The sequence below is a fragment of the Aquarana catesbeiana genome, linkage group LG07, assembly GCF_042186555.1.
Source record: "Aquarana catesbeiana isolate 2022-GZ linkage group LG07, ASM4218655v1, whole genome shotgun sequence".
Taxonomy (NCBI): domain Eukaryota; kingdom Metazoa; phylum Chordata; class Amphibia; order Anura; family Ranidae; genus Aquarana; species Aquarana catesbeiana.
Window position 1 is genome coordinate 96,411,497 of NC_133330.1, and position 13,486 is coordinate 96,424,982.

The 13,486-nt window shown below is 43.1% G+C and overlaps 1 protein-coding gene across 1 annotated transcript in view; it reads left to right on the top strand.

Moving 5' to 3' along the window:
- Positions 1 to 6,909: 6,909 nt before the first annotated feature.
- LOC141103186 (6-phosphofructo-2-kinase/fructose-2,6-bisphosphatase 4-like) overlaps positions 6,910 to 13,486 on the top strand; it is a gene marked incomplete at its 3' end in the record, with an annotated part of 92,736 nt that continues 86,159 nt past the window's right edge. Inside the window, 1 exon segment of the mRNA XM_073592515.1 lies at positions 6,910 to 7,138. Within this exon segment, the coding sequence (XP_073448616.1) occupies positions 7,039 to 7,138 (100 nt within the window).

Sequence of the window (13,486 nt, forward strand, 5' to 3'; positions counted from 1 at the left end):
TGGCAAAGTAGCTCATGGGACATTTTGGTGTGGCACGAGTTGCACGTTTTGCTGTATTTGTAATCCATTACTTTGTGTGGCAAAATGAGTATTTAAAACAAGTGGGGGTTGGTGCTGCGCTGTTCAAAAGAAAACTGGATAAAAAAGCAATGTGCTGCTAAAGGTAGCAGTACACATGCAAATAGGTGAATAAATAAACTGAAACAGATCAATAATACAAACACTATCCACGGTAGATAATAAAGTGACTGTTTTCAAAGTGCATAGATAATGCTAATAATGTATGTTGAAACATTGCAATAATACTTCTATATATAGGATATGTGCAAAAAAATTAACTATGCAAAATTGTGCAAAACCAGCAAAAGTCTTCATGTGCAAAGTGCAAATAAACTGTGCAAAACAGCAATAAAGTCCTTTCTTCTTTGCGCAAGGAACATCAAGGTGTAAACAAAAGGTGCCAAGGAAAATTAATAATAATCTCCTCTTTGTGCAAAGACACACACTAGTGAGAGTGGCCTTTTACCTTGCGGTAATGAGGTAACCACATGTGTATATAAATCTGTAATAATTGCTTCTTCCTTGTAATACAATCCTGGACCTGTATGGATCTAGATGTTTCTTTGTCTCACAGTGGATGCAAGGAGAATATTTAGAAAAGAAAGGGGGTTCCGGATTGTGTAGTATTTTAAAACCAAGTGGCTTTTATTAATAGTGAACAGTGAGGGTACTCGCATTAAATAAAAAAACAATTGACCGTACTCCAAGAGCGGCGAGCTGGTTTGCCAGCGTCAGTCTGAGTGCCTTTCCGTCCCTACGTGTGATGTCATGGTCACGTGACTTCATCAGGGGATTCCCTGCATTTTCCTTGCATCCACTGAGAGACAAAGACATCATATCCTGGAAATCTTTATTACACAATGACACTAGTTGCAACAGACGTATTAAAGCAGAGTTCCAACGACATATAGCACTTTTTATAAAAAAAAATCCTTCCATTAGCAGCATAGTCTTCTAATGTGGCACTCATTTGTCTTCTAATTTTCGGCAATATAGATTAGATAAAAACTTACCTTATATTTCCGCTTCTTGTGCGTTCCCATCTTGCTTCTGGGCAAGTGAAGCCCACAAGGATATTCTTCCGGGACATGGTGCTGATGAATAACCAGCATGCACCGCTCGTTCTCACACATGCGCAGTATGGACACATCGCAGCGCTGGAAACGCAATGCTAGCCCTCGGCGCTGCCCACTGACTCCTGGGAAATGATGACAAGCATCTCCCAGGAGCACTAGCGAGCACAGGCGCCGAGGGAAATGATGTCAAGCGCGGCGGAGAGCAGGTGGCAGAATACAAGGGACTAGGGTTGCACCGATACTGGTATCGGTGCTGATACCATGCATTTGCACGAGTATCGGTACTCATGCAAATGCCCCGATACCCAAAACCGATACCTTCGGGCTCGGTACTTTCAGCTGTCAGCAGGAATTCCCTGCTAACAGCTGAAAAGTAAAGAAAAAAAATACTGGCAATTATTGGTTGTTAAGAAACGGGGCAGCCGAGTCCTTAACAACCAATCACGTGTCCTCAGGATTTCCCTCCCTGCCTCCTCCTCCCCAGCTATTACCAGGCTCGGGACCTCAGGTCTGTGGAAACTTCCTGCATTAGAGGTGAGCAAGCCCAGCTCCCCCCATCCCATCCCATCCCACTGTCCTACCCCTCCTGAGGGGTGCAGCTCTCACAATTAGCTCTGCTCATCGCGGCTCGCTCCGCTATTTCTGTCCCAGTACGGTGAGTAGGAATGAGTTCTGTGTGACCTCCGCACAGATCTGTCCTTTCCTTGTCAGCTGCATGGCTCTGCAGACAACGAGATTTCTCCCCGTGTCCGTACTCAGCCTGGTGGAGCCCCCCTCTCCCCCTCTCCAGCAAGCAGAGGCACAGACACATGGCCAGCATCACTGCAGCAGGTCATTGTGTGATTAGACACCCCCCCCCCCCCCCCGATGTGTCAAATACTAATTATATAGTGTTAAATACATGAAACTGACATAGAAAAGTGGAGTCTAATATCAATGCCTAAATATATCTTGGCATGTTATAATCTGAAAATTAGCATCTATAGTGTCCATGTAACTCCAGGAAATAGGACTGTTTGCACTGGAGTCTTGGTTTCACCAACCAGCGTGAAGTTGGAAATCGAACAATATGTATTATGTATGAAATTTTGTTTATGCATGGATAGAGATATATATATATATATATATATATATATATATATATATATATATATATATATATATATATATCCTCTTTTACATACACACACACACACATTTAACACGCCAAGATATATTCAGGCATCGATATTCACTTTTCTTTGCCAGTAATTTTTGTTTTATGCTATTAAAAATATATAATTAGAATTTGACACAGCAGCGCAGCACATATATTTATACTTAGTTTTGGTGGGGAACAATCACTGGGTGCTTGCGCATACATTTTGTTTTGTTTTATTTGAATAGAGAGTAGTAGCCAGGATTGTGACTCCCCTCCTCACTTTATCAGCCCTTCGTTTTTTTTCTCATCTAGCACATCTTCACCCCAGCCTCACCCAACTCTCCCCAAACCACCCCTTTACCTACTATTTCCAGGTGATAGGTATCGGTAATCGGTATCGGCGAGTACTTAAAAAAGTAGTAACGGTACTCGTACTAGGTGTCAAAAAAATGGTATCGGTGCAACCCTACAAGAGACCCTATAGCTGAAGGAGTAAAAACAAATTTCCAAATGCTTTTGCTGTTGATTTCTGCAAAGTTGATTTTATGGGTGGAACTCCGCTTTAAGAATGAGTTATTCACTGGGCTTAGGCCTACTACACAACCATGCAGTTACTTTTTTTTTACCAAGGTGTTATCAAATCTAACACTTTACTGTTGGGTTAAACTTTTGGCCCACAGCGGCAGAAAATAGAAAAAAAAATAATATACACAGTAATTCTGAACTTCATTGTTCATTTTCCCTAGTGCTCCTGGGAGATGCTTGTCATCATTTCCCAGGAGTCAGTGGGCAGCGCCGAGGGCTAGCATTGCGTTTCCAGCGCTGCGATGTGTCCATACTGCGCATGCGTGAGAACGAGCTGTGCATGCTGGTTATTCAGCAGCACCATATATCGGATGAATATCCTTGTGGGCTTCACCTGCCCACAAGCAAGATGGGAACGCACAAGAAGAGGAAATATAAGGTAAGTTTTTATATATAATCTAATCTATATTGCCGAAAATTAGAAGACAAATGAGTGCCACATTAGAAGCCTATGCTGCTAATGGAAGGATTTTTTTAATAAAAAGTGCTATATGTCGTTGGAACTCTGCTTTAATATGTCTGTTGTAACTAGTGTAATAAAGATTTCCAGGATATGATGTCTCTAATTGCTAAAAACATTCTTCTTGTAAAGGAAAACATGCCTTTGGATTCATAAGTTGATGTGTGATGTTCCTGTGAAATTGAATTGCATGCTCTACTGATTCTGTGACCCAAGAATATGATGTGAACAATGACTTGGTGCCACAGCAGGGTGTTTATGCGCTTTAGTTTGGGCCCAGCAAGTAGAAGCTGCTCAGAGACTTTCATCCTTAGAAAATGCAACCTGATTCACCTGTAGAGAGATCCGTAGCATGAAGAATGTCATCCATCTAAATTTCATATTAGCAAACTACTGACTTCTTCTAGTTCAGTGACTCATCAGGCTGGTTACACAGCATATTTCCTAGACTTTTACTACGTGGAAAGTTGATAAACATGGCCAGCACTTGCTGCTGAAAACAGAAGTGGTAGCTTTCATATGTGTAATAAACTTAGAGCTGTAGTAAACTGCCACTAAAACAAACATTAACTGGGCCCCCCTGCAGGGTTGTCATAATGTACTAGTATTCTCTGCATACTCGCACATATTGACAGACTTACCTGTAAAGCGGATCCCTCCCGCACCGTGCTGTCACAGATACCTGGCGCTGCCATCTTCACCCGGTCTTCCTTTGGAATTCGCAAGCTCCGGCTGTGTGAATGGCGGGGTGATGTCACTCCCAAGCATGCGCATGGGAACCCTCGGCTCCAGGCTGTGCTCTGAAGGTATGGCGTGGATATGCCATCCCTTCAGAGCACATGGGCCGGTGATATCACCAGTAGCATTGCTTGTGAATATCTCCTAAATAGTGCAAGTTTAGGATATTCACTGTACCTACAGGTAAGCCTTATTATAGGCTTACCTGTAGGTACAAGTTCAAAAGTGGAGTTTACCTCCACATTAAAGTAACCGTATACTTTGCTCATGGAAGACAAAGTGCCAGGTTCACTTTAGGGCATGGGTCTCCAAACTATCGAAACAAAGGGCCAATTTCCTGTTCTTTGGACTTTATGGAGGCTACTGGGAGTAGAAAATGTTCCAGCATCAGTGGAAGTAAACAAAGCTTGGTAGTCAGTGGAAGGAAAACAATTGTATATATTGTAGCCCTTGTGGTCAATAGGAGAAGAAATAGTGTTCATCATTGGTATTCTGTGGAGGAATAGTGCCCCATCATTGGTATTAGTTTTTAAGGAATAGTACCCCATCATTGGTATTAGTGGGAGGAAGAGTGACCCATCACTGGTACTGGCGTGAGGAGGAGTGACCCATCACTGGTACTGGCGTGAGGAGGAGAGACGCATCACTGGTACTGGCGTGAGGAGGAGAGACGCATCACTGGTACTGGAGTGAGGAGGAGAGACCCATCACTGGTACTGGCGTGAGGAGGAGAGACCCATCACTGGTACTGGCGTGAGGAGGAGAGACCCATCACTGGTACTGGCGTGAGGAATAGTGCCCCATCACTGGTACTGGCGTGAGGAATAGTGCCCCATCACTGGTACTGGCGTGAGGAATAGTGCCCCATCACTGGTACTGGCGTGAGGAATAGTGCCCCATCACTGGTACTGGCGTGAGGAATAGTGCCCCATCACTGGTACTGGCGTGAGGAATAGTGCCCCATCACTGGTACTGGCGTGAGGAATAGTGCCCCATCACTGCTATTGGCGTGAGGAATAGTGCCCCATCACTGCTATTGGCGTGAGGAATAGTGCCCCATCACTGCTATTGGCGTGAGGAATAGTGCCCCATCACTGTTATTGGCGTGAGGAATAGTGCCCCATCACTGCTATTGGCGTCAGGAATAGTGCCCCATCACTGGTATTGGCGTGAGGAATAGTTCCGCATCACTGGTATTAGCGGGAAGAATAGTGCCCCATCAGTAGCAGGATTTATGCCCCACTGCTGGTGTCAGTGGGAGGAATAGTACCCCAGACAAGCAAGGGGGCATATCTGGCGACCACTGCTTCAGAGCAAGTTCTCCTACAGTGATCTTTCTTGCACTCCTCTGCCTCCTAGATCTGCTGCCAATGCAAGGAACTCCTGTGTATGTTTTGACATTCTGCAAAATCAAAATTAAACAGGACTATGCATGCTCCACTCCACCATCATATAAGTATGGCAATTCACCACTTGTATTCCAGGCTCTGTATTGTGGGAGGAGAGTGGATTTTCACATTATTCCACAAAACCAGATTAATCTGGAATGTACAGAATGCCATCATTCTCTATTATGCAGGTTCATATATATCAATATATTTTTTAAAAAGTGAGCGGAATCTCCACTCTGTGCTATTGTATACTGATAGCAGGGACTCTTCCAATGTCAGAATATACTGATCAGTGCTGAAGCCCATTGACTTCATGTGCTGAGTTGATATTTTCCAACATTCCTGTTTGTGAGAAGCCGATTGTTCTATAGATTGCTCCCTAGTGGGAAAGGCAATAGATGGATTGAAATCTGGCTGGTCCCTGCTGAACTGAATGAATTTTGATTCTTTCTATGGCCAGTGTGAAATCATGTACCTGTAGGTGACTTTGTGCACAGGGTCTGGCATGCGCTGCCAGCGACCCGCTACCAATGTGTCCAGACAATCAGTGGGTCTGGCGGACACGATGTCTGCCGGGACCCGCCGATCGTTCTCAGGAGAGGCAGATCTGTGAGAGGGGAAAATGGAGATTTTGTGTTTCGGATCTCTGTCTTCGCATTCCCTCCACAGTTAGAACGCACTTCCCAGGAGCACGCTTAACCCTTTGATCGCCCCTGATGTTAACACCTTCCTTGCCAGTGTCATTATTAGTGACAGTGCATTTTGTCCGATTTGTCTGCTGCAATGTCAGTCCCACTAAAAATTGCTGATCGCCACCATTACTAGTAAAAAAAATAAAAAATGTAAAAATCCATAAATCTCTATCATAGTTTGTAGATGCTGCAACCAATCAATATACACTTATTGGGATTTTTTTTTTACCAAATATATGTAGCAGAATACATATTGGCCTAAATTGATGAATACATTTGATTTTTTTTTTTTATGGATATGTTTTTTAGCAGAAAGTAAAATATTTTTGAAATTGTCGATCTTTTTTTGTTTATAGTGCAAAAAATAAAAACCACAGTGGTGATCAAATACCACTAAGAAAGCTCTATTTTGGGGAAAAAATGTCATCAATTGTATTTGGGTGCATGTCGCACAATTGTCAGTTAAAGCAACGCAGTGCCGTATAACAAAAAATGTCCTGGTCATGAAGGGGGGGGGGGTAAATCTTCCAGGGCTAAAGTGGTTAAACCCTAGATGAAGCCGATACAATAAAAAGCGAGGCGATCCTAATACATACACACCGATCTCCTGCAAAAGGTAGAATCCGCCTCGGTTCCTGCATACACCTAACGTGCGCGTCTGCTAGGATCAGTACGGTGGCAGACTGTAATGCGGATGTATAAGTGTAGTTGTGGTAAATGTCCCCTCCCCTGGGTGGAGTCTCGTCCGGTTCTCCGGAGGTGTGGGCTGTTTGTGCAATCAGAGTGGAGGGGCGGGGCCTGGATTTGTCTGCACTCAGGGTTCAGTATTGTGCAGTGCTGGTGGGGTGAGTGAAAGGAGCGCAGTGTGTGGACAGCCTTGTACTGGGCTCCAGCCATGGCAGAGTCTCCCCGGGAGCTGACCCAGAATCCCCTGAAGAAGATCTGGGTTCCGTATAACAATGGATGTCCTGTACAGCACAGCGCCCAGAGGAGAGGTAATCCGTCCACACTGTTCATTGATTAGATGGCTGCATGTATCCCGATGATGTGATGAGGACGGATCTGTGATGTCACATGGTCCGATCACTGGGGCCGGGAGTTGCGGAAGTGTCAGGGTGACGGGCACTGGCAGTATATGGGGCATAGTGACGTGTGATTGGGTCATAGCAGGTCATTAACACACAGCTCCTTCATGAATCACTGGAGCTGTCATTATGTGTCTTGATTGTGTGAGGCTGTTCATACAATCTCCTTTACAGCAGAACAATCTCTTCTATTAAGTCAGGCATGATATTAAAATAGTTCTAAAGGCACAAGGTTTTTTTTTTTTTTAACATTTTTGCATTCTATTCTATGCATGAAGATGCAGCCCCCTCCCCCCCCAAATCCTTAATTGATCTCCCTCTGATCCAGCGATGCTTATGAGAGCTCTGGCTGTCCCGGACTCTCCCTCTTCATTGGCTTCCATTGCTGTCAATCGCAGCCTGCGAGCTGTGGTTCTGTGTCTTATTGATTCATAGAGCAGCAGCTCAGGAGCGAGCACGTAGTGGTGCCCCCCAGGGCAAGCCGCTTTTTCTGGGGGCACTGCTTGTGTGGGAGGAGCCAGGAGCGCCAGCAGGGGACACGAAAAGAAGCAGGTCAGAGCTGTTCTGTGCAAAACCGCTGCACAGAGCAGGTAAGTATAACATGTTTGGTATTAAAAACAAAACAGAAAAACTAAGCTTTAAGCTGGCCATACATGGATCACAATTTAGCAAGCACCAGCCAAATGACAGGCACCATCCAAGACTCTCATGATTTGCTGAGACACAGCAGCAGCACCACCATTGGCTTCTACGGCTGTTGATCAAAGTCAGTGAGCCAATCAAGAGAGAGAGAGAAGGACTGGGGTTGGATCAGAGCTCTGTCTGAATGGACACAGGGTGCTGTGACTTGGCACAGGTGCCCCTACAGCAAGCCTCTTGCTGTGGGGGCACTCGACAGGAGGGAGGATCAGGGCTTCTCTGTGCAAATCCACTGCAACAAAGCAGGTAAGTATAACATGTTTGTTGTGGTGTTGTGTGTTGTGTTTTTTTTTTTTTTTTTACAAGACTTTACAATCACTTTTTAAAGCAGGGGTCTCAAACTGGCAGACCTCCAGCTGTTGCGAAACTACAAGTACCATGAGTGGCATAGGCATAATGGGACTTGTAGTTTCGCAACAGTTTGAGACCCCTGCTTTAAAGGATAAGTTCTCATTTGGTAACGTGTTGCACCCGTGGGATCTTCTCCCTGAATCCACTGTCACAATTTAAAAAGAGCACGGCCCTGTGGGGCTTTGCCTACACAACCATTCACAGCGATCTTTGAATGAACAACTACCACCTGCCACTGTGGCAGTCAGATTGTAGTTCTTTTTGAGGGCTGGTTGAATGAATTGATCTTTGTGCGCTCCAGTAACTGTCTGCCTGTATGGGAGGTATGAGTAGACGGCTATACTGAGATTCTGCAGGAGCCTGACCTTGCTGATTGTGGGTGCAATGCTTTGCAGGCTCCAGAAAAATAGTGCCCATTTATAATTTGTTTTAATTTTTTTATGTACATTTATTTTTTTTTTTCTATAAGGTGAAGCCTTTAAGTTGGCTATTGATGGATTGAAGTTCAGCAGGCATCAGCCAAACTTTGATCCATTTATGGCTGTTTCTGTTCAAAAGCAGTTGACTGCTCTTGAATGGGCTTGTTGGAAAATTTTGCTTCAATGAGTGCATGCAGCCAATGGACTACAACACACTGATCAAGGTATTCTGACAGAAGAGGAATGTCAGCTATCAGAATACAATAACAGCAGGGAGGATTCCTCCATCCACCTCAACTGTGTGGATGGGGGAATCCCTATAGTGATCAAAATACTGAAGAACTGATAGATATAAAGGAGATTGTACTATCAGATTGTATAGTGTATGGCCAACCTAATATACATGTATACGTATGACAAATGGTGCTGTAAAATAACACACACAGCATGACATGAATAAGTCCACACGTGTGGTTAAGTGGTGCTGTTATATTGGCTGTTTGGATCACGTTGTACAATCCTCTTTTACCAATGATGGCTCACTATGAAAATCTACTTAAAGTAGAACTAAACCCAGCGATTTAATGATTTCCCAAAACCGTTATGTTCAAGGCATGACATGAATGATAAGTCAGTTGCTTGTGCTCTCAACTGGACTGTCAAGCCATCAAATGGCTGGTGTCATACTGAGCATGTGTAGCACCATGGCAACTATAGATCAGAGGCTAGGATGGCGGCTCCCTTCACTATGAAGGCTTTAGTTCTATTTTAACCCTTTCGCCGCCAGGTCCGTACTTTGTAGGGACCTAATGGCAGAGGGGTATTGCACACAATCCTGTGGCTGCAGCCACCGAGATTGTGTGTGAAACTGACAGGCAGACTGTCAGTTCTTAGTGTCCTGGCTCGATTTGCCGGTGTAGGATGTTTTGCAATGTGATCTGCATTGCAAAACATTCAGTGGAGTACAAGGGAGACATGCAGGTTTTTTTAGACCCTGCATATCTCAATAAAGAGAACCTGTCACCAAAAAATCATCACATAAGACTGTTTGTCTCCTATGTGATGGGAAAAAAAGTGACGTAAAAAAAAATATATTTTTTTTTGCAAAAAAATAGTTACACCCAAGCACATAAAATCCCCCCCCCCCAAAAAAAAATATTGAGGCCCCCCACATATACACAGGCACGAATGTAAACTCATGAGTTGGCATGTCTACATATGAAACCGTCGATTGCGATACACATGTTACATATCGCCGCGTACGTCGGAGTGAGGGCAATAATTCTAGCACCAGACCTCCCCGTAACACTAAACTGATGCCTATAGACGACTCTTCAAAGGACCCCTATAGAAAATATAAGGTACTGAAGTTTGACGCCATTTCTCGGGCACAAAAAAAATTCATCATGTTGGGTATCTATTTACTTGGTGCAACCTCGTCTTTTATATTTTACCAAAAATTTGGGTCATTTATGGCATTTGTTTGCCCTAAAATACACATTAGTGTGGTGGTGTTTTTTTTTTTTTTTCTGCAATATTGAGTTTCCTAGACCCTTGCAGTAATATCATGTGACCTAAAAAAAAATTGGAACTAGCGCTATTTTATTCTGTGGCGTGTCTGCTTTCAGAAAATATATGTTTGGGGTTTTGTGTAATCTTCAGGCCTAAAATATTTTTTTAAACGTGTGCAAAAAATGCAAAAACTGTTTTGGCAGCGAAAGGGTTAAAGCTAAACTCTAGAAATTGTGGTGTTTCTCTTTTTTTTTTTTTTTTTCTTTTTTTTTCTTTAAACTTACATTGGTCTAGCTTTGTTACAAGTCATTATCCTTATGTCACTCATGAAGGGCCCTGTAGAAGTCTGGTCTACAAAGTCAGCACGTCTCCTCTGGAAGCTTTTTGAGCAGCTTGCTGCCTGTGTACTGAACATGGGGTCGCTTGGTTGGCACCTCCGCCATTCAGCAAAGATGGGATCTCTGATTGGTTGTGGCAGAGAGGAGGGGCAGATGTTGGAACAATCTTTACCTCACCAATCAGAGAATGCTTTGTATGAAAAAATAATTACAAGATGTTCTCTGAATGGTGGAGGTTCAGTCTACAGACAGGAAGTTGCTTGAGCAGCACCCAGAAGAGATGAGCGCTGACTGTATGTAGGACAGACTACTACAGTGAATTTCAGCATCTGCACATGCCCTTTGGATGTGAGATGAAGATTAAATGTAACCAAGCTGCACCAATGTAAGTTAAAAAAAAATTCCAGGAGTTCAGCCTTAAAGTGTAAGTTAACCCTTACAGAAAAATCTATAAGGTGAACTTGCACAGGATGCTCCAGTCCCGCTGACCTGCATGGCGGCGATCTTCCGTTCTGAGTCCTGGTTCAGCTGCCTCACGGCTCCAGCACTTAGAAATCCCCTCAGCTTTCTCTCCTCTTCCCTGTTGAGAGGACGGTTTACTTGGGTTCTGATTGGTCAGCGCTGTTCCTAAACGTTTTGGAGATTAAGCTGCGGGGATTTCTAAGCCCCAGAGCCGTGAGGTGGCTATACCTGGGCTCAAAACTGGAGATCGCTGCCATGCAGGTCAGCGGGACGGTGTGAGGAGGGCGTTCCATGTAAGTTCACCTTACAGATTTTTCTGTAAAGGTGAACTTACCTTTTTACCACTTGAAGAAACAGCCTTTTTCTGACTTTTGTTGCTTAGTGCGTACACGTTAAAAATCAGTATTTTTTTTTTTGTGTGTATACATGTGTGTCTATCTATCCTAGAGAATAAAATGGCGGTGTTGCAACATTTTATGTCGCACTGTATTTGTGCAGCGCTCTTTCAAAAGCAACTTTTTTGGAAAAAATATACTTTAATGAATTAAAAAAAAAAAAAAAATAGTAAAGTTAGCCCAATTTTTAATTTTTTTGTATAATGTAGTACAGATGTACGCCGAGTAAATGGATACCTAACCAGTCGTGCGACAAACTACTGTACTTAGAAATCTCCATAGGCAATGCTTTAAAACGTTTTTACAGATTACCTGTTTAGAGTTACAGAAGAGATTTTGCGCTAGAATTCCTGCTATAAATGTGGGCTTGACTTGAATATGCGTTCGTTTTCAACACTCCATACAATGAGTATCTAAGCCCTTGTGATGCATGCTGTCTACCGTATGCCTATTCTGTCCTATGTTTGTGAACAGGGATGTGCTTGGGTTTGATCCCATCAACTGCAGCCAAGGAATTCCCCACCCTGTAGCTGTACTTCCCCACAGGGGCAGGGATGTATATGACCTCATATGGCCATATTAGGTCAATGATGTCACAAGCATCCATGCCTCTTCATGTACATACAGCTGTGGGTAATGCCTTGACAGCACTTGCTTGGGTGGCAGTGGTTTGGAGTAAGGAGTTCCTTCAAAATCCGAGCTCATCTGTTTGTATATAGCCCTGTAACACATGCTAATATGTTTTGTTCATTTTACTAACCAATCAGTACCATGAGTTTGCATGACCACAGAAGTGATTGGTCACAATGCCACAAAAAGCAGTGTTTGAGTGGCGGTTCTTCAATCTGTGGACTGGGTATGGGGTTGCAGGTTTGTGGCTCTTTGCTCCCAGATATGTGTTTTACCTCTATTACTTAATATACACATATTCTTAAATACATACTGATGGGGACCCGTTTTTATTTTAATTACCAGCTTGAAGTTTGTGGTGATATTTAACATTAGTCAAATAAGTAATAGTGGCATAATTGGTGCATGTAGTAAAGACACACGATGCATGGTCAGTGAGCTAGCATCAACATATACATTGTATACATCAGTGCAGGCATTGCATCACTTGCTGGTGACGCAGCAAACACATTTTGATTTTGGAAGGGGTTGGCACAGTGACAGACATATTGAGCAGGCTACGCTAGCACAATCTGCAGCTCTTGTTGAACTGCAGATGTAATTTACATTCAATCCTGAGATTTTTTGTTTTTTAATTTTTTTGTGCCTCAGTTCCCAAAATAAAATTGACTTTGGCAATAAAAAATTATTAGTAAACTCTTTCATACAAATAACAGTTTACCATTTTTTTTGGCTTTTTGCAAAGCTTGCAGTCTGCAATGATCCTTTCTTAGGTAATCGCTTTCCTTGCAGGTTTACATGAGCATCGTCTAGGAACGGCTGTAGTATTCTCAGCACCCTCCAGTTTGGAAATTCATCTTGCTTCAATGTAATGCAAGTTTAATGTCCAATTTATTTTTATTGTTGCATTTTCTAATAGTGCCCTCTGTTCCTCCTGTCTTCTAGAGTGGCTTAAGTCTGTTCAGTGTGCAGTATAGGCAGCAATGCCGTTTGGGTCCAATTATTAAAGCAGAATGAAAGGCAAAACCACTTTTTTTTTTTTTTTTTTTTTTTCAGTAAAGTAAGGGGGAGGGCTGTGTCAGTCCTCCTCCCCCTCCCCCCACCCCACCCTGCTAAGTCCACTCCGTGATCACAGTAAACAGGACAAATAAAGAAGGTGCACAGATGGCAGTAAAATCCTGACAGGTGTTCTAATACTGAGCCGCTGTATCCAAAAGTAAAAAAGTTGCCTTTTAGTTATACTTTTAGGTATGGTTATTTAACCACTTGACAATTGGACACTTAAACCCCCTTCCTAACAAGACCAATTTTCAGCTTTCTGTGCTCTCACACTTTGACAATTACTCAGTCATGCAACATTGTACCCATATGAATTTTTTGTCCTTTTTTTTCACACAAATAGAGCTTTCTTTTGGTGGTATTTAATCACCGCTGGGTTTTTTATTTTTTGCG